Below are 24,887 nucleotides of genomic sequence, written 5' to 3' on the forward strand. Positions count from 1 at the left end.
TGAAAAATGAAGTCTTTTTTAATAGTACAATATGACTTTCTAACTTTTCTAGATAGGTTAAGCTGTCCCACATTTATAAAATTTTGAATTGTACATTATAACTACAGTTTCCATCAGGCATGCGTGTCAACTGTTTGCATTTCCATCTTTGTTAAGACATGCCTAGCTGTCTGTTTTGCTGCAATCTTGTGCCCTACTTATTGTCTAGCACTACTGTTCATAAGCCATATGTGCTGAGCTTACTTTTCATTTAATTTTAGGCTGCAACAGTAGTGGTTAAAGAATCCGTTGAACCACTGCTAGATGATTACCGGCCTCCAGGAATTAAATCTCTGAAGTTCAGCAAATTTTCTCTTGGAAATGTGTCACCAAAGATAGAAGGTTTCCTGTCTATATGTTGCATGTTCAGTTCTATTAATTTGTATTTATTCTTCTTTGGTGCGTACTATCTCTTAGAATTGAAGATTCAAACATGCATTTAGTTACTGTGGAGATAATATACTTAAATAACATGGTTTGTTACTCGTACTCTACAGTGAGTGCTGAATATTATACACAAGATTGACTTTGCACATGTAAATATTTGAAAATCAACACATGGTTTTTTTGTCGTAACTGCCATTACTTTCTTGTGATTAATGATTGGTTGAAATTTCTTAAATTAATAAAACATGTCAACTTGTCCTTTTTCCTGAAGTCAACTTGTGGGATAGTATAGAACTTCCATGTTTAAGCGAGTTTATGATTTACATATTATTTATGACAAACAGATATAAATTGTGTTTATAATTGAATTTATATCGTCTTGAATCTTGATGCAGGACTACATAAGGATGACTTAAAAATATGGGTTTTGTTTGTTTGTTGTGATTTGTGAAGGTATTCGTATTCAAAATCTTCAACCAGGCCAAATCATCATGGATATAGATTTCCGTTGGGGTGGTAATCCAAGCATAATCCTAGCTGTTGATGCTGTAGTTGCATCACTGCCTATTCAGGTTTGCTTTGCCACACGATAATTCGTGAAGACAATTGTTCTTGATTATAAGTCCTTATATTTTTCCCCAACCATCTTGCAGCTCAAGGATCTTCAGGTCTATACTGTCATACGTGTTATATTTCAACTGTCTGAAGACATCCCTTGCATTTCTGCTGTTGTTGTGGCTCTCCTTGCTGATGCAAGTATCTAGTACCCAGTACTACCTCCTTTTCTTATCTGACGTTTTAGATTCTAAGTACGCTTACCATGTTGCCTTTTTAAAATTTACATCCCTTGCCATCAAATGAACTATATTTCCCACCTTCCTCATCAGTCAAGATTTGAGAAAACTGATTGGTGAATGAAACTCAATATGCTTTGAGAGCCAAAGGTCCTGAATTTGAGACATGGCATACAAATTTTGATGGAAAAAATTGTGGTTTACTTTGAGTCTATGTTTGCGTTGAAGTTAATTGTTGTCAACCTTTCCTGAATAGCTTTAGCTATTTCATATACTCATTGGTGCATGAAATTCAATATCACATCATTATGTTTATTTGTCTCCTGAACTACCAATAGTTAACCTGAGTGACCAATGGAAAACTATATTAAGTCTCGTAAAATGTAGCCTTAGGATGGGGGCCAATTTAGGAAAATTGAATCATGTATCTCTCAGAAACCATATAGAATCAGATAAAAAGAACGCTTTCTTTGAAATGTTTTGAATTGTCTGTTGATGGGTTTGATAATGTTAACTTTTTAGAAATGTTCTATGAAGTACATCTCCATAGTTGAGCAATTTCAACTATCAAGAGAGCGTCTCCCATTTGTTTCTTTTAATTGGGTTCTTTGTGCTCCAGCCAGAGCCAAAAATTGACTACACCCTGAAGGCCATTGGAGGAAGCCTAACTGCAGTTCCTGGACTTTCTGACATGATTGATGTATGATGACTAGACAGTATTTTGAACATTCTAGTCAACCAGCAACTATATATACATGTAACCATGTTTCTTTTCCTTTGATTAGGACACTGTCAATTCAATTGTTTCTGATATGCTCTTGTGGCCACACAGGCATGTTGTTAAACTTGGTGTCAATGTTGATACAAGGTAGGTTTTCCTTAACATATTATTTTCTCTTTATCTTACCATCTTAGAATGTGCACTTCAGCTGTTTAAAATAGATAGCTCAACAAAGCCTCAACTTACTTTTGCTGATTAGTCCTTTTATTTGTAAGTTGTAGGTTTTCTTTATTGTTGTCATTGTCCAATGTCTATTTTTTACACCATTTTTTGCTTAATATTTGAGAGATGTGCTGGATGCATACATCATGTTATGAAAGAGATCCACGCAGTCAATCCTTAACTGGACACTTAATACTGCAATTGCAACATACAAATTATTTTAGCAATTTATGAATGACTTTAAGTATCTCGAGGTATCGCTTGCTAGCTTAGAAGGGCTAATGATAATTTTTGTTTCTGTATGTTTTTATACATTCTGATATCAGTTCCCATTTGGCACTGATGACTGAGCTTACCTTTTCTTTCTCCCTAGTGACTTGGAGCTTAAACCTCAGGGAAGACTTTCTGTTACTGTGGTAAAAGCAACTTCTTTGAGAAATAAGGAGATGATTGGTAAATCAGACCCTTATGTGAAACTGTACGTGCGGCCAATGTTTAAGGTCAAAACAAAAGTCATAGATGACGAGCTGAATCCAGAATGGAATGAAACATTTGATCTGATTGTCGAAGACAAAGAAACCCAATCTGTCATTTTTGAGGTAATTCCATATATATATTTTTGTCTTGTTCATCTGTTGGAAACATCACTTGCATCAAGGAAAAAATATCTTCATAAAAAAGTATTAGTGCATCAGAAGCTTAAAAATATGCAAGAATAAGATCGATATGTCTTTGAAACAATAGCTTTTTCAATCCACTAGACTCGCCAAGATATTATGTTACATGAACTCATGAATGTGTCATCCTATGTTATGAAATGTAGTTCATTAGGGGATAACCATAGCCAGGAAGATATCTGGGCAAAGTCAGTTTGGAGGGAGACTAGAGTATTGGGGTACTTGGGATTAGTTCTTCTTCATCGCCTTCTTCCTTGGCACATCACCTCCCTTTATATAGAGAGGATTCCTGACTACCTATGGAAGGCCCAATCAAAACATAACAAAATCATATCCAACCCTATATGTCATTCGTCAAATCTAATTCATCCCTATAATTGATCCAATCCCTCTAGAGATCATGGTGGCAGTCTGCACTTGGGGTGTGTTTGGTTCCCAGCCTGGAAAATACACCTGCGCTAGGCTTTCAATTTCTAACGCCTACGATCGAATGCAGCTGCCTGGTGGAGCTTTCTAGGCGAGAGCCTGAACAAAACTCACCCTTGGCACCTAACCCGACATGCACATGCAGGTGCCAACCTAACGCTGGACGAAGCCTTTACATCTCCGCTTCATGTCATTTGCAAGTCATAAATGGTAAAATACTATTGAGCAGTCTGGATGCATGTACACGGTATCCCTCTCTCATGGATCCCATGGAGATGCAAATTTGTTCATGCATTTGTGTGGACATATATGGCCCAGGTCCATGCATAGCATGTGCAGGACGTCCATCCTAGTACATCCCAGTATTGTGTGGTTGCCCCGACCCTGTGAGGGGGAAGTGTGCAACTCCGGGCGCTGTACAAGGAACTCCGATGGAAGCAGGGATGGCTCTTTGATCAGGTAAAGGAACCTGCTGTGATGTCCTTCGTGAATTGTGAGGGCTGTCTGGGCAGTGATGTTGCTGACTTGCGTGGTGGCTGGGATCATTGAAGGCACTGGGTTGGTTGCTGCTTGCATCGCTCTTATGGTGTGCCTCACCAAGAATTCTCATGCCGCCGCCTGTAGCCGCACCGCCGCCTGGTGTTCATGCTCCGTCTTCTCCATTTGAGCATAGAGGTGAATGAACATCACTGTCAAGCGATCCAGCTCCTCAGCGAGAGGGTGGGAACCTTCAACGAAGGTGGCAATTGGGTCGTCAAATGATGGTGATGGACCATCAGCAGCAGAACCTGCTGTAAACTGTCATTTTCTTAATTGGGCTCACCCTAGAAGGGTAGCAATATGGTCACATACATGGGCCTCATGGGCCTAAACCTTATACTCCAACACCCCCCCGCAGTCTGGACTACCGGCACAGCGGAGTTCAAGACTGGACAAGAAAGAAAACACATAACACACAATACCCCCCCGCAGCCACAACTAGCCACCGGTGACGTTGAGGCTGGAGCGAAACTCGGCGAAAGTCGAGGAAGGGAGGCCCTTGGTGAAGATGTCCGCAAACTGTGAGGTGGTCGGGACGTGGAGGACCCGGACGTCGCCGATGGCCACATGGTCGCGGACGAAGTGCAGGTCGATCTCCACATGCTTGGTCCGCTGGTGCTGCACAGGGTTGGTGGAGAGATAGACGGCGCTGACGTTGTCGCAGTAGACAAGTGAGCTCCTGGCGAGGGGGCGGTGAAGCTCAGCCAGTAGCTGGCGGAGCCAAGCAGCCTCGGCCACACCATTGGCAACGGCGCGGTACTCCGCCTCGGCACTGGAGCGTGAGACCACCGGCTGTCGCTTGGACGACCACGAGACAAGGTTGCCGCCCAGGAAGACAGCGTAGCCGGAGGTGGACCTGCGGGTGTCGGGGCAGCCCGCCCAATCAGCGTCGGTGTAGACAACCAGCTCGGCAGAGGAGGACCGGCTGAGGAGCAGCCCATAGCCTAGAGTGCCACGGAGGTACCGGAGGAGCCGCTTCATAGCAGCAAGGTGGAGCTCCCGCGGAGCATGCATGTAGAGGCAGAGCTGCTGCACGGCGTAGGTGATGTCAGGCCGTGTGAAGGTGAGGTACTGGAGCGCGCCAGCAAGACTCCGGTAGGCGGTAGAGTCCTCTGGCCCAAGCATCGGACCCTCTGCCTCTGACAGCTTGCCCTGGGTATCGACCGGAGTAGAACAAGACTTGCAGTCAGTCATCCCTGCTCGCTCGAGAATGTCACAAGTGAACTGCCGCTGGTGGAGGAACAAGCCTGAAGGTCGGGGCTCAACAGTGACACCGAGGAAGTGATGGAGCAGACCAAGATCCTTCATAGCAAATTCCTTCTGGAGAGTGGTAATGATGCGCTGGAGCAGTGACTCGCTGCAGGCGGTGAGAACAATGTCATCCACATAGAGGAGCAGGTAAGCAGTCTCACCCCCATGGTGGTATATGAACAGTGAGGTGTCGGACTTGGCCTCCGTGAACCCAAGAGTCTGCAGGAAGGTAGAGAACCGAGAATACCACGCCCGAGGTGCCTGCTTGAGACCGTAGAGAGACTTGTTGAGCCGGCAGACCAAGTCAGGGCGAGAAGAATCCACGAAACCGGCCGGCTGACTGCAGTAGACTGTCTCGGTCAGAGTGCCATGGAGGAAGGCATTCTTGACATCCAGCTGATGCACAGGCCAGGAGCGCTCGAGAGCCACAGATAGTACGGTGCGGACGGTAGCTGGCTTCACCACTGGACTGAAGGTCTCATCATAGTCAATGCCGGGCCGCTGACTGAAACCCCGGAGGACCCAGCGAGCCTTGTAGCGCTCCAAGGAACCATCAGCACGCCGCTTGTGCGTCCAGATCCACTTGCCGGTGACAACGTTGGAGGCCGACGGACGGGGCACCAGATCCCACGTCTGGTTAGCGAGGAGGGCCGCGTACTCCTCTTCCATCGCACGGCGCCAGTGAGGATCTGACAAGGCCTCGCGGACGGAAGAGGGTACCGGAGAGATCCCCGTCTCGCAGGTAGCAGCGGTGAGGGCCCGCGGCCGGGATGCCTGCCTCGTCACCATTGGGTGAGTGTGACGAGGATCCCGGTGAAGTAGAGGCGGGTGGTACACCGGCGGCTCGGCGCGAGAGCGCCTCGGGGCCGGAGGCAGCATGGACGGGTGCTCCGCCGGAGGTGGCGGGGTCGACGGCGGAGCCCGTACCGGCGAGGGCGGCGACGGAGCAAGCGACACCGGCTGCAGAGGCGGAGCCGGCTCTCGCCGCCGCTGGTAGACGAGGCCGAAGCGCCGGGGAGGTGAGGACGGGGCGCGCGGTCCCGCGATCGGGGCGACGACTTCGGGCACAACGGGAGGCAGCGCAACCACTGGTAGCGGTGGAGGAAGCTCTGGGGCTGCCTCTGTCGTGCCAGGTACAGGAGGGTCCTGGCTCGAAGGACCACCAGGAGAGCGTGCCGGAGCAAGACCTGCAGGGTATAGTGGAAACGGTGGTGGAACCACCGGGTCAGTGGGAAAAAAAGAAGCCTCCGCAGGGTCAGCAGGAGGTGTGGAGGTGGGGGTGGTGGAGAAAGGGAATGCCGACTCATCAAACACGACGTGGCGAGAGATGAGGACACGGCGAGAAGAGAGGTCCAAGCAACGGTACCCCTTATGCTCAGGGGAGTAACCCAGGAAGATACAGAGAGTAGAACGGGGGGCAAGCTTATGAGGAGAAGTGGCAGCTGTGTTGGGGTAGCAAGCGCACCCAAACACACGAAGGTGATCGTAGCGGGGAGGGGTACCGAAAAGAGCGTGGTGTGGAGTGGGCGCAGGGGAAGCCGTGGAGGGCAAGCGGTTAAGGAGATAGGTGGCGGTGTGGAGGCTCTCAGCCCAGAAGTGAGCGGGAAGCGAGGCCTGTAACAGAAGGGTGCGCATGACATCGTTTGTGGTGCGAATCATGCGCTCAGCCTTGCCGTTCTGAGGGGAGGTGTAAGGGCAAGACATGCGCAACTGGACACCACAGGAGAGGAAGAAGGAGCGAGCGGTGGTGTTATCAAACTCACGCCCGTTGTCACACTGCACGGCCTTGATGGTGAGGCCGAACTGGGTGGACACCCATGCAAAAAAGTGGCGAAGAGTGGTGAATGTATCGGACTTGGCACGCAAGGGAAAAGTCCAAGAGTAATGGGAGAAGTCATCAACCACCACCAAGTAGTACTTGTAGCCAGACATACTAAGAACAGGAGATGTCCACAGGTCGCAATGGATAAGATCAAAGATGTGAGCCGCATGGGAGGAGGAGGTAGGGAAAGGAAGTCTAACATGACGGCCCAACTGGCATGCATGACACAAATGCTCATCAGGAGTGCGGGGGCAAGGCACAGCGGAACTGCGACTGAGCTGGGACAAAGCAGTGCTGCCAGGATGGCCAAGGCGACGGTGCCACGTAGTGGAGGAGGTGGTAGTGAAGGCAGAAGCCGAAGGGGGTGAATAAGAAGGCAAAGGAGGTGCAGCGGAAACCGGGAAACGAAGGGTGTAGAGAGGCCTAGTGCTGTCACAACGGAGAAGAGGACGCCGGGAAGCCAACTCCCGCACGGTGAGGCCAGAGGGGTCGAACTCAACCGAACAAGAGTTGTCAGTCGTGAAGCGGCGAATAGAGAGGAGGTTGTGAACCATACCGGGAGCCACAAGAACATCGGGGATATGAAAAGAGCCATGGGAATTGGCAGTGCCTACGGAGGAGACAGGAATGCAGGTGCCATTAGCGACCATGATGGAAGAAGGACAAGAAGGGTGGGGAGGACTGATAGAAGAGAGGAGACTCGCATCGGGCGTGATATGGAAGGTGGCGCCCGAGTCAGCGATCCAGTCAGGACTGACTGGTCGCAGCCCTGCGGCAGGAGGAGCCGCGGGCGAAGGTTTGGCGGTGGAGAGGAATGAGGAAGCCGGTGTGGAAGGAGACGCAGCTCCTCTAGGCACAGCGGCCATGGCCCGCGCACGTAGAGCTGTTGTGTCCGACAACAGAGGCGCCGACCTGCCGTCGCCCCACATGGTCGACCACGGGTGGCGGAAAGATGCCCAGGCCGCCGGGTCCCATCCGACAGGCACTGGCAAGGCACTCGGAGGTGGAGGCCACAGAGGCGCTGAGAGACTCCACCCGCCTCCACCGCGGTGGCGACGGTGGCTGCCACGGCCCCCCCAACCCTCGCTTGGCTCGGAGGGAGGAGGAGCAAGAAGAGACGAGGTCATGTCCGCCGCCGCAGCGGCCCGGTCAGCGGCGAGGGTGGTGACCGCCGCGGCTGCGTCAGCACGCGGCAAGCCCAGTCCGGCAGCGTCAGCCCAGGGCATGCCCAGTCCGGCAGCCACTGCAGCAGGCATGGCGGCGACGGCCGCGTCCCCGGAGCCGGAGGAGGTCACCCCGACATGCATGCGCACATGGCCGTCCGCAGCAGCAGCGCGGGCAGCGGTGAGGGCAGTGGCGAGGGCGGAGTGTGGTGGAGGAAGGGCAGCACCCGCGCCCAGGGGCGGCGCGCCCGCAGCTGCGCTCAGGGCCGGCGCGCTCGCGCCCAGGGGGCCCGCGCCCAGGGAGGCCGCGCGCAGGGGCGGCGCGCCCGCGCCTCGGGGGGCCGCGCCCAGGGGCGGCGCGCCCGCGCCGGCTGGTGGTGGAGGAGGGGCGGCCATGGCCGCGGCTGCGGCGGCGCGCCGGCCGGCGGTGGCTGCTGCCTGGCGGCTGGGCTGGGAAGGGAGGGAGGGAGAAGAGAAACCCTAGCTTGATACCATGCTGTAAACTGTCATTTTCTTAATTGGGCTCACCCTAGAAGGGTAGCAATATGGTCACATACATGGGCCTCATGGGCCTAAACCTTATACTCCAACAGAACCCATGGGAAAAGATCCCTGACTCATGATACCAGATGTTATGCATGATGACCATTGCGAGGAAGATAGCTGGGCAAAATCAGCTTGGAGGGGTACATGGGATTAGTTCTTCATTGCCCTCTTCCTCAACACATCACCTCCCTTTATATAGAGAGGATTCCTGACTACCTAAGTAAGGCCCAATCAAATCTTAACAAATCATATCCAAGCCTATATCCAATTGGCCTAAATCTAATCCTGTCAAATTGATCCAATCCCTCTAATTAATCCTATCAGCTCCTGGCCCACTAGCTGAAGGCCCAATGACATCCTAGGCGTCTTAGTCTGATCCTTGTGGAGTTGCTTAGGACCACGAGCCCTTGACTGAAATTGAGTTTCTTCTGTCCCAAACTTTGTAATTGACCAAGGAAAATCTTCTGTGCTCACAAAGATATACCTGCAGAGAAAAAAAAAACTCAATGGATGCAAATGTTCACCACTGGCTCTGGGGGTCAAGGTATTCTGCTTAATATTCCAATGAGTTAGGATTAGTGGGCCAGGAATCCAGGATTGGGCGGCTAAATGGAAAACAAGGTAGGCTGTCCCAAGCTGAACTATGCGGGATCCACTTTCTGATTTACCAAGTGCAGCCTATCCTTGCTGGGTCTTACAGAAAAAACCTTGGGCCCACAAATGAAAGTTGAGGGTGTGTTAGCCATTAGTAACAGCTCAAGTATAAATAGATTTTCAAACTTTCCTCCAGTGACTTAAGCTTCTGCTTTAGGCTGTTGGTGTGTTAAAATTAGCACGGTATCAGAGCCAGAAGTCCTGGTTTGAGGTGCCTGTGAGACTTTTGAGAAAGAAATGATTTTGTAATTGAATTTTCTGGTGGTGGGCTGATTATACTTCATCGTAGGCCACCTTGTTCCCCTTTTTGGATCATTTTACTTAGACGTGGAAATGGATCTTGCAAATCCAAAGTCCCATTGGACTTTTTGTTCTTGGATCATGTTGGTTTGGATTTGCTTTCGATGTGGATGTCCATGTACAAGGGGTCCAAAACTAAACTTGGATGTTGGATACCAGGGAGTCAAATTTATGGTTATGTTCAGAGTTGAGTCTGTATCACGAATTCGAATTAATCTTTCTTGGATGGAGATCATCCAACCATCTATTTGACATGTGTGGATAAATTCCAGTGTTTGAGGCATAGCCACCAGAAATCTGGATCGATTGGGTCGCGGATTGGGATCAAGGGTCGAGGATTCGAGGGTGTCTAAAAACATGGGTTAAAGAGGCAGTTAGAGTCGAGTGATCCCAACTAAGGCCTTGTTTGGATGTTGTCGGATTCACCTCAATCCACGTGTGTTGGAGTGGATTAGGGTGGAATTTAGTTCAAGTTCCACTCCAATCCACACTAACACATGTGGATTGATGCGAATACGACTACATCCAAACAAGCCCTAATCTAGGTCGATGAGTTTTGATATGCCAACTATAATTAGTTCGAGAACATCAATACAAAGTAATAGAAACGAAAAACAACAAGAAACATTAAACTGTACTGCATATGCTTGCCCATTTGACCCAGTCAGCCCACTAGCCACTAAATCCTAACACGTCTACTCCCACAAATCGCTCACAGCCACCTTCTCCCTCGTAGCTTTCTTCCTCGCCTTCTCTCTCCGTCAGACAACCTAGCCTGCTGGCCACAGATCTACCACCTTCAGCCAACTCCGCACGCAAGACACTAGTAAAATCGATCCCCCATGGTCTCCTCTTCTCTTTTCTGCTCACAGTTCTGTTGGAGGCAGATTAGTTTTATGGTGGCTGCTCCTGCTTCCCAATTTTATGGCAGTCTTCTTCAACATCAGCTCCCTCCTACATCGCAGCAACATGAAGATCCATCATTTTCCCTTCCTCGCTAAGGCTTTCCAACACTGCTCATTGATCCATGGTATGTTCCTATGTCATGTGCGGAAAGACCTACGCAAGGCGCAGGCGCCCCCGCGACGTACGCCGCGCGGCTGAGCGCGCGGGGCGCGCGACCCAGCAGCCCGATGAGGCAACTTCCAGTGGCTAGAAATCAGGGATTAGATTGGAGGTTGTTTTGGTTAGTCTATAATTAGGGGATTTCCCTTCCATAGTTTGTTGGGCCATTGGCTATATATTCCTGTAACCAGGGAAGAATGAATCAAGCAAGAATTAATCTCCTATCTCCTTCCCCACGTCTCCTAAGCCCAGCCGGCTGAGAGGGGTATAACCTCCGCCCTGGAAGACTCTGCCGGAGACTACGAGCTTCGTAGTCGAGGGCCAGCTACCCTAGATCATACTGCCCTTGACAACCTGGTATCACGGTCTCGTCGATCCTCTCCCACCCGCTCCTCCAGTTCATCTTCCACTGCCGCCCACCACTAGTCCACCGCCGCGCCACCGTCACCCACCTCGGCCGCGCCCGTCGCCCTAGCGCCCAGCATGACTGAGCCCTCCGCAGCCGACCTCCTGGCGGCCATCAAGGCCCTCACCGAGGACATGGCGACCATGAAGGCCGATATGGCCTCGCTGAAGAAGGAGAAGTCGGAGTCGTCCGCCGGCGGCGGTGGCGGCAACCAGCACGCGGAAGGTCCGCACACTGACTACCCGCCCAAGCACAAGAAGTGGGACTTCCCACGCTTCGACGGCACCACCGACCCCATGCTCTTCCTCAACAAATGCGAGGCATATTTCCGCCAACACCGCACCATGGCGGAGGAATGCGTGTGGCAGGCTTCGTACAACCTCGAGGGCGTCGCACAACTGTGGTATAACCAGCTCGAGGAAGACTCTGGCACGCCCACCTGGGCGCGCTTCAAAGAGTACCTGCACCTGCGGTTCGGGCCACCGCTCAGGTCGGTGCCGCTGTTCGAACTCGCCGAGTGCCGGCGCACGGGCACCGTCGAAGAGTACTCCAACCGTTTTCAGGCGCTTCTACCTCGCGCGGGTCGCCTGGATGAGGAGCAGCGTGTCCAGCTCTACACCGGCGGTCTCCTTCCACCGCTCAGTCACGCAGTTCGCCTCCACAACCCCGACTCGCTCGCCGCGGCGATGAGTCTCGCGCGCCAGGTCGAGCTGATGGAGGCTGAGCAGCCGCCGCCACCCGCGCCACGTGCTCCTGCGCGGGGCATTCTGCCGGCGCCCGCGCCCCGTGCTGCCCTGCCGCCACCACCGCCACCACTGGCATTACCGGCTCCGCCAGCAGCCGGGCCGCGGGGACGGTAATCGGCGTCTCTCGCCCGAGGAGATGGCCGAGCGTCGCCGTCTCGGTCTCTGTTTCAACTGCAGTGAGAAATATACTCGCGGCTATAACCGTTTTTGCAGGCGCATTTTCTTCATGGAAGGCGTCGAGATTGACGACGCCCCGGACGACGTGGCCGCTGCCGAGCCCGACGCCGAGGCTCCCCGTTTCTCTCTCCAGGCTGTGGCTAGGGTCCCTGTGGCGGGTACCATGCAGATCCGCGTGTCCCTCGGCGCCGCGACCCTCGTCGCCCTCCTTGACTCTGGCAGCACGCACAACTTCATCTCGGCGGCAGCAGCCCGGCGTTCCGGCCTCCCCTTACGTCAGCGGCCTCGCCTCACCGCCTTGGTCGCAAACGGCGAGCGCGTCACCTGCGACGGTGTCATCCGCGACGCCCCTCTGCTCATCGACGGCGTCTCGTTCCCGACCGACCTCTTCGTCATGCCACTGGCCGGGTACGACGTCGTCCTGGGAACACGGTGGCTGGGCGTGCTGGGGCCCATCGTCTGGGACCTCGGCAGACGGCGCATGACGTTCCAGCACCTGGGGCGCCCCGTCTCCTGGACAGGCGTCGCCTGCCCTGCGGTGCCGACACTGGGCGTCACATCCGAGGCCGGGCCGCTCCTCGACGCCCTGCTGCACGCGTACGGGGGGCTCTTCGCCGACCCGACAGGTCTTCCCCCCAAACGTGCGCACGACCACCGCATCACCCTGAAGCCCGACGCCCAGCCCGTCGCTGTCCGGCCATATCGATACCCAGCAGCGCACAAGGACGAGTTGGAGCGGCAGTGCGCCGCTATGATCGAGCAGGGTATCGTCCGACGCAGCGACTCGCCCTTCTCATCGCCGGTACTCCTCGTCAAGAAGCCGGACGGGTCGTGGCGTTTCTGCGTCGACTACAGGGCGCTCAATGCGCTCACCATCAAGGACGCCTTCCCGATCCCGGTGGTTGACGAGCTCCACGGCGCCAAATTCTTCACCAAGCTCGGCCTCCGGTCCGGGTATCACCAGGTGCGGATGAGGCCAGAGGATGTGCACAAGACGGCGTTCCGCACCCACGACGGCCTCTACGAGTTCCTGGTGATGCGTTCGGCCTGTGCAACGCCCCGGCGACGTTCCAGGCCTTGATGAATGACGTGCTACGGCCGTTCCTCCGCCGCTTCGTCCTGGTATTTTTTGATGATATTCTCATCTATAGCAGGACATGGGCCGATCACCTCCGCCACCTTCGGGCCGTCCTCGACGAACTGCAACGCCACCAGCTCTTCGTCAAGCGCTCCAAATGTTCTTTTGGCGCGCCCTCTGTCGCCTACCTCGGCCATGTCATCTCCGTGGCGGGGGTGGCCATGGATCTGGCCAAGGTGCAGGCGATCCACGACTGGCCGGCGCCGCGATCGGTGCGGGCAGTCCGCGGCTTCCTCGGCCTTGCAGGCTACTACCGCAAGTTTGTCCACGGTTACGGGGCCCTAGCCGCGCCACTGTCGGCGCTCCTCAAGAAGGAGGGCTTCTCCTGGGACGACGCAGCCGGGTCGGCGTTTGCGGCCCTCAAAGCCGCTATCACGACGGCCCCCGTCCTCGCCATGCCGGACTTCACCAAGCTGTTCACCGTCGGGTTCGGGGCGGTGCTAACTCAGGAAGGCCACCCAGTCGCCTTCTTCAGCCGGCCAGTGGCACCTCGCCACCGCGCGCTGGCCGCCTACGAGCGCGAGCTCATCGGCCTCGTCCAGGCCGTGCGGCACTGGCGGCCGTACCTCTGGGGGTGGAGCTTCATCGTCAAGACAGACCACTACAGTCTGAAATATCTCCTCGACCAGCGCCTCGCCACGATTCCCTAGCACCATTGGGTCGGCAAGCTCTTGGGCTTCGACTTCTCGGTGGAGTACCGCTCCGGTGCCACTAACGTCGTCGCCGACGCTCTCTCTCGCCGCGACACCGAAGAGGGGGAGGCCATGGCGATCTCGGCGCCCCGCTTTGACCTCGTCGACCGCCTGCGCCATGCCCAGGCCACCGACCCAGCCCTGGTCGCCCTCTACGCCGAGGTCCGTTCGGGCGCCCGCGCTGCCCCATGGGCACTGGTGGACGGCATGCTGACCTACGACGGCCGCCTGTACATCCCGCCCACGTCGCCGCTTCTCCAAGAGGTCGTGGCCGCCGTCCACAACGATGGGCACGAGGGCATCCACCGCACCCTCCATCGGCTCCGGCGCGATTTCCACTTCCCCAACATGCGCCGCATCGTGCAGGCGTTCGTGCAGGCCTGCAGTACCTGTCAGCAATACAAGTCCGACCACCTCAGGCCGGCAGGACTGCTGCAGCCGCTTCCGGTGCCGTCCGTCGTCTGGGCCGACATCGGCATCGACTTCATCGAGGCGCTGCCCAAGGTGCAGGGTAAGACGGTCATCCTCTCCGTGGTCGACCGCTTCAGCAAGTACTCCCACTTCATTCCGCTGGCACACCCCTACACAGCGGAATCTGTCGCCCAGGCGTTCTTCGCCGACGTCGTTCATCTACATGGCGTTCCGCAGTCCATCGTCTCGGACCGCGATCCGGTGTTCACGTCCGCGTTCTGGCAGGAGCATATGCGGCTCACGGGGACAAAGCTCTTCATGTCGTCCGCATTCCACCCGCAGACGGACGGCCAGACCGAGGCCGCCAACCGTGTCATCGTCATGTACCTGCGTTGCTTCTCCGGTGACCGTCCTCGCCAGTGGCTCAGATGGCTGCCCTGGGCGGAGTATACTTACAACACCGCCTACCAGTCCTCTCTCCGCGACACGCCGTTCCGGGTGGTCTATGGCCGGGATCCCCCGACCATTCGCTCGTACGAGCCTGGCGAGACCCGAGTGGCCGCTGTGGCTCAGGAGATGGAGGACCGCGCCGCCTTCCTAGACGACGTCCGCTATCGCCTGGAGCAGGCTCAGGCGGCGCAGAAGCGCGTCTACGACCGGCACCATCACCCGGTGTCCTTCCAGGTCGGCGACTGGGCCTGGCTGCGTCTCCGGCAGCGTGCTGCGGCGTCCCTCCCCAACGCGCCCAAGGGGAAGCTCAAGCCCCGTTATGTCGGGCCGTATCAGGTCCTGGAGTTGATCAACGACGTGGCTGTTCGCCTCCAGCTGGCCCCTGGAGCTCGCCTGCATGATGTGTTCCACATCGGTGTCCTCCGGAAATTCGTCGGCGCACCACCTGCGGCACCGCCTCCACTGCCCCCCCTCTTGAACGGGGCTGCTGTTCCTGCTCCCGCCAAGGTCGTCAAGGCATGGATCGCCCGGGGTGTGCGTCAGCTGCTCGTCGAGTGGCAGGGCGAGCCACTGGCTGCTGCTACTTGGGAGGATCTGGAGGATTTCCACTCTCGGTTCCCGACCTTTCAGCTCGAGGACGAGCTGGACTTCGAGGCGGGGAGAGATGTCATGTGCGGAAAGACGTACGCAAGGCGCAGGCGCGCCCGCGACGTACGCCGCGCGGCTGAGCGCGCGGGGCGCGCGACCCAGCAGCCCGATGGGGCAACTTCCAGTGGCTAGAAATCAGGGATTAGATTGGAGGTTGTTTTGGTTAGTCTATAATTAGGGGATTTCCCTTCCATAGTTTGTTGGGCCATTGGCTATATATTCCTGTAACCAGGGAAGAATGAATCAAGCAAGAATTAATCTCCTATCTCCTTCCCCACGTCTCCTAAGCCCAGCCGGCTGAGAGGGGTATAACCTCCGCCCTGGAAGACTCTGCCGGAGACTACGAGCTTCGTAGTCGAGGGCCAGCTACCCTAGATCATACTGCCCTTGACATCCTGCTACAAAGGAACGGCAACCCAGGCAGAAACAGGACATTGACCCTGTTCGACCCCGATCCTCAATTTGGGACCACATCCCATGGTCGTGGAATGTGACTTTGACCCCAGCCCCAGTGACTATCGAGGTTATGAACCAACAAATTATGCTCAGCTTAATCTTTAGGGACATATCAGTGAACTATACATAGATCCATTGAACAGCAAATTCGTAGAATGTATTGTTATTTGGACGTTCATACTTCAGTAAGCTCCAGCAGCTGTCTATCATGTTAGTTATGCAGTTCTCAAGAATGGCTAGTGCTCATTGGTTGGAAAGTGATTTATGTTGGGTGGAGTCAATGACCTGCCATGAATTCTAGAACCAGCTAGAAACTGGCCCTCTCGTTCATTGTTTTAAAATAAAGTTTTTTCAACCTTGGGTGCCCATTTCTTCTGTACTAGACATGGACATTCAGAGCACCCAGCTGTGTTTTGGATTCTGTTGAACTACACAGATACCCAAAATAACATAATATCTACACAGATGATGAGAAATAATTGGATTTGCCCTTGAATTGTGAGAACCTTGAGGGCTCAGTTCTATTTTACATTCCTAAGTTAAGCTTAAATTGTTTTTAATTAATCCTCACCCAGCAGCATTATGTTAGACTGATGTATTGTTACTAGCATGTTCAAACTGATGAATAAAAAGGGCATTAATTAACTGTCCGTGATACATTAGCATATTGACCATTTGATGTAATTTTGTGGGTGTCTGATAAACTGGAGCAAACAATTTTTGTTGCTAAACAAAATGTACATTGAGACTTTCAAGAAATGGCTTTAGACCTTTGTACAAAACAAAATTCGGACATTCTCGAATAAATTCTTAATGTTTGACACTGCTCCAATATGAGATACCAATTCAACCTGGCTTATTTTGTTGTCAATATTTGTGGTGGATTTCACAGGTTTACGATGAAGACAAACTTCAGCAAGACAAGAGGCTGGGTGTGGCAAAACTAGCAGTGAACCCTCTTGAACCTGAGATCACCCAAGAATTCACTCTGAAGCTGCTACATTCACTGGATCCAATTAAAAATAGGGACACCAAGGATAGAGGCACATTACATCTTAAGGTTAGTGTGGGTTTCTACTTATTGTTACATCTTTAACCTGAGTAGCATATAGCCTTGAAGCTAGAGATCCTAGAGGACTTGTGAATAAGAAATACATATTTCCTACGTGGGCATGTTCCTTTTCTGTTTACCTAATAACATTGCTTTTTCAACTTGGTATTTCTTAGACTATTAGTACATTCTGCCACATACATATGGTTAAGAAAAATCCATGTGACGCATACTCTAGGTTATGACTTGTGAGCAAGCCATCCAGATCTTCATGGGGAGTGCACATTTTACATACTGCTTGTCTTTGGCCTGGATTTCCTACAGAACACCACAGGCCTCAGCCTCATGTGCTCCTGACCCCAGCCCTAATTCCCAACAACATGCTGGTGATGGCTGGCTGGCTGCCCCAAGGCTCCTGCTGTCCCCCCTCCTATCTGCCTTCTGTCCGCCACAGCCTCTGTACTCCTCCCTGCAATAATCATAATGGTGACAAGGGAGCTCAATTTGTTCTTGATGGCTCAACTGCACCAGCGGTCCAGCGCTAGCCAACAGCAGCACTGCAGCAGGCAGATTCATGCTCACTCTTGACTACTTCGTACCTCCTGTCACTCACCTTCTTCAGCATGTCCTATGTGGTTACTGTGCTTAATACAGTAGGGTTCTGTCTATTTCTGTCAGGCCGTTTTTAACACGCAGGAGAACTGTGTATTATTATATTAAAGAGGGAAAAAATGGGTAAAGAATCCTGGTTACATATGCACCTTTTTCTTACAAATACAATGACCTGGAATAACCTAGCCCTAGGAACAAGGGCCGACAAGGAGATCCCTCACGCGGGCCTCCTCCTTAGCTTAGACCTTTGGATCCTTATCCTTTTGTATCCATCTAAGATGTCTTGTCTTCAGTCTTCACATAACACTAATACTGTACATATAAATATAATTAGGGGAACACCTCAAACCCAATATATATATATAATTTTTTTGGTGGGGTTGACTTTATATATATATATATATATATATATATATATATATATATATATATATATATATATATATATATAGTCAAAGTATAACTTAAGAGTACAAGTCACTACCCCCATCCCAGAAGTAATGCAATTCTAGGTGGGTTGACTTTCATATTTACAGTCAAAGTACAGCTTGGAGTACCAAGTCACTACCGTCCCAGAAAGAATGCAATTCTAGGTGCATTCTTGGTTAGTGTCTAAAGTTTGACCAAATATATAGGTAAATATATTAATGTTTATGACATCAAATAAGTATATTATGAAAATATATCTCATGACAAATCTAATGATACTTACTTGATGTCATAAATATAGTTAACAGAGGGAGTACTTCCAATCAAGAGGCCAATTGTTTTGGCCACCACATAAGAAACTTTCAACTTGGGTATAGACTGAAAAAAATGCCATTGACTAGTTCGTTCTCTTAATTTCATTTCGCAAAATTGGTTCTTCAGTTTGCTTCTTTGTTGCACTGAGTACATGTTATGGCATAATGACTTGTTTTATTAAGTCATGGTTGGAACAAAATGTGGTTTCGTGGACTGCCAGCTTGAGAAATATTATTTGGCTGGAAAAATTAAGAGTAAATTCCATGATCAATCTGATGGTGCTAATATATTATTTTTCAATCCTTCAGGTAAAGTATCACCCCTTTACAAAGGAAGAGCAGCTGGAAGCCCTAGAGATGGAAAAGCAAGCCATAGAGGAGAGGAAGCGGCTGAAGGAGGCTGGAGTAATTGGTAGCACAATGGATGCTGTTGGCGGTGCCGCATCACTAGTTGGTTCCGGTGTTGGATTTGTGGGCACTGGCATTGGTGCTGGCATTGGCCTCGTTGGTTCAGGAATTGGTGCTGGCGCTGGCCTTGTTGGCTCTGGTATTGGTGCTGTCGGCAGTGGCCTTGGTAAAGCCGGGAAGTTCATGGGCAGGACTGTGACAGGGCCTTTCAGCATGTCCCGCAAGAACGGCAGCAGCTCCACTGCTCCCCAGCCTGATCAACCTTCGGCATAGTCTGATGTACAGTGAAAGACAATTGTCATATTTGTGACAGGGTTACCATTCTACTGTGTAAACGTGCTATACCTAGGATATACGTAGTACTTCGTTTCTGTTTCAGTCAATGCCTGGTTATATGAAATATATGCTGATTTATTTTTGTCGTTGTATTGAAACGAGGAACTTTCATACTAGTAAAGATTGCTGTAAATTACATCAGTTTTCCTGACCTATGTAACTGCATGCTTCCTATATTTCAGCCGCCTGATTATTTAGCGACGCTTAAACGACAATGTGGGCGTCTTCCTCCCCACGCGGGCCTTCTCTCTGGCGTGATAGTGAACATGGTGGTGGTGGGTTTTCAGGGATCCCTAGATGCCTTAGGGCCCGTTTGTTTGCAGCCTAGAATTGTTCTGGGTCTAGAACCATTCGATAAATTGTATTAGGCTGGAATTGTTCCGGGCCGTTCCAGGCCGGGAACGCTTAACCGAACGGGCCCTTAGAAAGGGAGGGGCCTGGGGATGACTGATTGAATAGGCGGTGATGGAGAGTGAGGCAGTGGGGGAGTCACTGAGGGGTAGGGTAGGACAACCAGATGGCAAGTGTCGGTGAGGAGTCAACCGTGAGTTTGTGGGATTGGGATTAGGGGAGGGCAGAGTCAACTTGGTGGTGGTGGACCGGTGGTTGGTGGATGGCGTAGCCGCAGTAGGGTTGCTAGCTGGGTCAACCATGGTCAGCGAGCTGCTTGCCGAGGCGGCGGTGGAGGTCTGCAGCAAGAGAGAGAGAGAGAGAGAGAGAGAGAGAGAGAGAGAGAGGAAGAAGATGAATATTGCACGATCCAATTTGGAATGTCTGTTTCTCATCCAATGGCTGTGGCTGTGGTCATCGCCTGAAAGAAACAAAAAAGTTAGGCACCTAACAAATAACAATTCCCATATAGGTGTGCAGTCTGTGTTGAAGTAAAAGGAAAATCCACGATGCTCTAGTCTAGTATCAATCTATTGTTCATTGTACTAATTATGTTACTAATGTCCTTTGATTTATTTACCCTTGTTTATATTGTCAGTAGCATGAGAGCCTTTTTTTTATATATAACATGTAATCCTCAAAATGAGACAGTAGGCGGATCTAAAAACATATCCTAGGAGGGATTCCTCTTCCTTATTTTTTATATTTAGTCTCTCCTAAGCTATAGTGACTATAAATTTGTAGATAAGGTTTAGTGTAGAATTTTGGGGAAACACTTCACACCCTTTGGGTTGGGCGACTTATACACATGTGCACATGCACACAGTGTGTAGACAATATGTGAAGGGGACGGTCTCCACGTCAGCAATGGGCATGTTGACTCCCTGACAGTGTACTCTGATGCTAACTGGGCCGGCTGTCCATACTCTTGACGCTCCACTCAGGCTACTGTGTTTTCCTCGGTGTAAACCTCATGTCCTAGTTGTCAAAGTGATAGACCACTATGTCACGGTCGAGTGCTAAGGCCGAATACAGGGTTGTGGCATCAACTTGGCCTATATATATCCTTTCACTTAGGAGGGGCTCCATATATCCGGCGATGGTAGTGGGGACTCGAGCCGACTGACTGGGTGCTAGATTCATCCATATGCTTGGAAGTTCTAGAAGTCGAATACAAACATTGCCTAAGAACCTATGATATTTGAAGGTCATCCTTGTATTTAAGCTTCTTTGTGAAGCTAATATGTGTGAATTTTAATACCACAGAGCATATAGCAGTTGCCTCTGTTTGTGTGGATGAATTGCTATGTGCATGCTTTTATCCAACGATCTGGTGGTGAGGATAAGTCATTGCTGGATGAATTGCTATGTGAATAGTCAGTCAGTTAGATAATTTGTGTTCTGTAGGTTGAGCAAAGAAGCAACTGCTGATACCACAGCTAGGCAGGCAACACTGCCTCTGCCATAACAACTGATTGTATTTTCGATGCGTCCTTGTATGTATACTGATTGTGTTTGGCTGCACCCGAGTGTTGACGATGAGCACTCCTAGTTCTGCTGGTCTGCATGTGGATGCATGCATGGTGATCGATATGGTAGTGTAGATGCATCAGTGATCTGTGAAGCATCTTGGTCCACGTAGTATGGCTGGTATTGTGATTGTGACCCTGGAGCCCTATCCTGCTACGTGAGGTGTTGGTACTGTTGTGTTTAGTTTTGTGTCCTTGTTCCTGCATTTGAAACATCAGTACCTTGCAATATGTGTTGGCGTGGTAGCTGTTGAGTTCCTGCTGGTGGCACATCGATCCTAGCATTAGGTTGGAGCTGGGGTCTTATTGTGTGTTGTGTTTGTGAGCTCTTGGGTGTAACCTGTTTATCACTTGCACACCAATTTAATTAAACTGATGTGCACGTTAGGGCTTGGTGGAGACTGATCCCTAGAGCGTTCCAGTCTTTGTGGCAGTGTGATCGTCCTTGCGATCTGTTCGTCATTTGTATTTTCGATTAAATTGGCAGTTTGTGCATATCTGCTGTCACTGCTTTGTGTATTTACCATATTAACCGAAACCAGGATTTGTTGCTGAGTCTTTTATCATTTCTTGCCTTCTAGGTATACCACAAAATTATTAAAATTTTTTGGAATAAATCATCAAATAAGTTAGGTTGAAGTTAAGTGCGAAGTGGGGGCTGGTTGGTAGCCTGCAAACCAGAAAACCCAAGCCTAGTTGCTAGAGAAGAAAAGCCTGCATGGTCTATTAAATATAGACTAAAAAATACTCCCTCCATCTCAAATTGTAAGTCATTCCAAGAATCTTGGAGAGTCAAACTTTCCTAAGTTTGACCAAATTTATATGATAAAATAATAATTATTATGATACAAACTAAGTATCATTAGATTCTTCCTTAATTATATTTTCATAGTATACTCACTTTATGTTACAAATCTTTGTATTTCTCTCTATAATTTTGGTCAAACGTGAAAATACTTTGATTCTTCAAGATTTTTGGAACGACTTACAATTTGGGATGGAGGGAGTAACTAATTACATAGATTGTGACTATTTTATAAGAAAAATCTTTTAAGCCTAATTAATTCATAATTTGATAATGTGATGCTAATCATGTGCTAACGACAGATTAATTAGGCTTCATAAATTTGTTTTGTGGAGTATTGTGGTCTTCTGTAATTTATTTTATTATTACTATCCAAATACTCAATGTGACACTCTATGTGACAGTCGATGTGACACCTAAAACTTTGCACTCTGGGTATAAACAAGACCAAAATATAGGCATCATTTTCAATCTGACCGCTGACTGTCCCCAACAATGCAACCTATACCCAAAATAGGCCCTCAACAATGCTTTACCTACTCAGAAACGCCTCCCAACAAATGACCTATTTTGCGTTCCGAATGACCACAAGGCGGGGTGGGAGGCGAGCAGCAGTGCTTGATGGGGACGTAGGCGGGCGACGCTCGACGGGGATGGATGCAGGCGGATGTGAGTTCCTCCTCGCCTGTGGCCGCCGAATCCAGTATGCTCCTCGCCTGCGACCGCTGGATCCAGGAGGGAGAGGCGCCATGCTCGGCGGGGAGGAGCAGCGCCAGGGTAGGGAGGCAGAGGAGGGGCGGCGCCGGGTAGGGAGAGAGGAGGGGCAACGCTCGTGCGGGGAGAGAGAGAAGGAGGGGCGGTGCTCAGCAGGAATTTGGGTTCCCTGTTGGAGGAGGGTCATTTTGAGTGCTTTGCTTGTTCACTGTTCATGACCCAAAAGGCAGAAATGGGTCTCGGTTTGAGTGGGCTCCGTTGGAGATAGGAAAATAGCGTTGCTTACCATATGCATTGAGTACCATCTAGCTCGATCTCCAATGGCCACTGCCACATTGATGTGAATGTTTTGATGCATGGCGTGGCGGAACTTTATGTTGGCCGTTATTGGTGGCTGTCCCTGCAGTTGCGAACTAGGAAATAATATGTCAGTACTCTTGTTGTAAAGTTCCTTTGGTGGCCGGTTTCCACCTGAGAATGTTATTTTCCTGGCTGCAAATAGTGGGAACCTCCAAAATAGCATTTGTCGCGTCGTGGCTGAAAGTGTTTGCGAGAAGATCTCTATATTCCGGTTTTGAGTGTTGCTGTGCCAAAGGTCAGCAACCAATTTGGGCAATGGGTTTTGTAGGATTAGGATTGGAAGGTTGAGATGGTCATGTATATTTGACCAAAAATGACACCATGGTTGGGACCAGATGCAAGTGTTTCCTTTGTGGATTTGGTTATGCAATTGCCACTGAGGATGTCTTTGCGTGGGTGACCAGAATATCGATTTTGGTTCCTGATGCTTTGCCTTCTAGAAGATTTGTTCGCATAATATTTGGTTTTAAGGATATCATTAAGAAACTTGGTTTTTTTTTGTGTGTGTGGCAATATTCCAAGAAGCATGTAGGATGAGGCTTTTGTTTATGCCGTGCAGGTCTCTGATACCCAGATCACTATTTTTTTGGCTCACAGATGCCGTTCCCAGAGCAGAAAGCTTTAGGGGAGCTAGGATAGTGATCTTGGATACCTGCCGATGAGAAATGTCCGATGCTAAAGTTGATTTTCTCGACAGAGGATTTAAAGAAAAGAACGGTGGACATACAGTAGACGGGTATTGAGACTAGGATAGATTGGATAAAAAGAGTTGGCGAGAGTTACAGTTGCAAGCGAGTAACTAAAGTAGTAATTCTTATATATACAATGCCATTAATTTAGCCTATATTAGATCTTACGCATCACAATCCAAACCAACATAAATATGCACAATATGTTGTGTTTGATTATCTTGTACATGCAAAAATAAAGTAGAAAACTGCTACGGCCTGCGTGCAGGCACACAACTCCACCCGCACACCTTCTCTTTCCCGCGTGCATTCCCTTTTTCCTCGTGTGCTCCCTTGCAGCCTTATCATTCTACTGGCTCTGATGACGTCTATGTCACATCCGCTGCTGCCCTCGACCCCCTCTAGATCTGACATTTTTCCCTTATTCTTTAGTGGGTGCCCACTGCCCCGCCGCCTCGCCGTGGCGCGGTAGGGTCTTGTTGGAGCTTTGGGGCAGACTCCTTCTCCCCCACCCTCCAGCTGCTACCATGGCCATGGGCGCCTCCGTCCCGACTTTTCCCGGCTGCCTCCTATGCCACCGAAACCCTAATTACCCCCTCCTCCTGTCATCCCTACCGTCTAGCTGACCTGCCTTCCCGAGCCCCTTCTAAACCTGTCGGAGTTGAGGAAGAAGAGAGGGAGAGTCGAAGAGAGAGAGCACTGAACCCACCACTGCCCAAACCCTAGTTGTTGTCGTCTTCTTCTTTGTCATCGCAAGCATGGTCAGGTGTGGATAAGTGGGAGCGGTCCGATTGTGAATGGACGATGGATCAGCATGTGCAGGATGTTGAATGAAATCCTGCACGCTCAGAAAGAAGCATTCCCAAATAAAGTAAGATTTGTTTTTGTTCATCTACATGTTCGGTTAAACTATAGAGGCGAAAATTCTTTTTTTATGAACCCCATCAATTTGTGCAAGTCTACATGTTTTTGTTCATCTACATTACCTAATACAATCAAATCTAGTTTACTAGCTAATGCAGCATTAGATTTGCTTTAAACACTCTACAAATCTGTATAAGGGGCTCTACGGACAACCGAATACGCCTAAACAACACTTCAAAAGCGCTATGAGCACCATATAAATCTATACAAGAGCCTATGCAGGCAACAAACACAGGTAAATTGAACTACAAATGCTAGGATATAGGCAACCGAACGCACCCGTACTACTCGGATTTCTCGTGCTTTGAACTTCATGTAGAAATATATAAATCGATAAAAAAAAAACCGTCACCACTAAGGCTGATGTTACTAGCATTGACCAACAAGGAAAGCTAGCGAAGTCACAATCAACTGCAAATCAAGACACCATCTATCTCCACACATGCAAGATGCAGCAAACAAATAGGTGACCATAAAAATATAACCTAAACAACAACGGTGGAATATATGCAAATTGTAAAACAGGTTGTCTTTGGAATGCAGTATCACCCCCTCCTGTGTTTTTACTGTGAAAATGGCCTGATTCCTTTGTTCC

At 50.3% G+C, this 24,887-nt stretch overlaps 1 protein-coding gene across 1 annotated transcript in view; it reads left to right on the top strand.

The window, feature by feature from the left end:
- The window catches only part of LOC8057915 (synaptotagmin-4), a 28,085-nt gene extending 9,049 nt beyond the window's left edge, over positions 1-19,036 (top strand). Inside the window, exons 4-11 of the mRNA XM_002459697.2 lie at positions 261-381; positions 880-998; positions 1,080-1,178; positions 1,840-1,920; positions 2,006-2,088; positions 2,537-2,762; positions 16,624-16,791; positions 18,447-19,036. Coding sequence (XP_002459742.1) covers positions 261-381; positions 880-998; positions 1,080-1,178; positions 1,840-1,920; positions 2,006-2,088; positions 2,537-2,762; positions 16,624-16,791; positions 18,447-18,818 — 1,269 coding nt within the window. The 3' untranslated portion in view covers positions 18,819-19,036. The remainder of the gene's footprint in view (positions 1-260; positions 382-879; positions 999-1,079; positions 1,179-1,839; positions 1,921-2,005; positions 2,089-2,536; positions 2,763-16,623; positions 16,792-18,446) is intronic.

The sequence above is a fragment of the Sorghum bicolor genome, chromosome 2 (assembly GCF_000003195.3).
Source record: "Sorghum bicolor cultivar BTx623 chromosome 2, Sorghum_bicolor_NCBIv3, whole genome shotgun sequence".
In the NCBI taxonomy this organism is placed as follows: Eukaryota; Viridiplantae; Streptophyta; class Magnoliopsida; order Poales; family Poaceae; genus Sorghum; species Sorghum bicolor.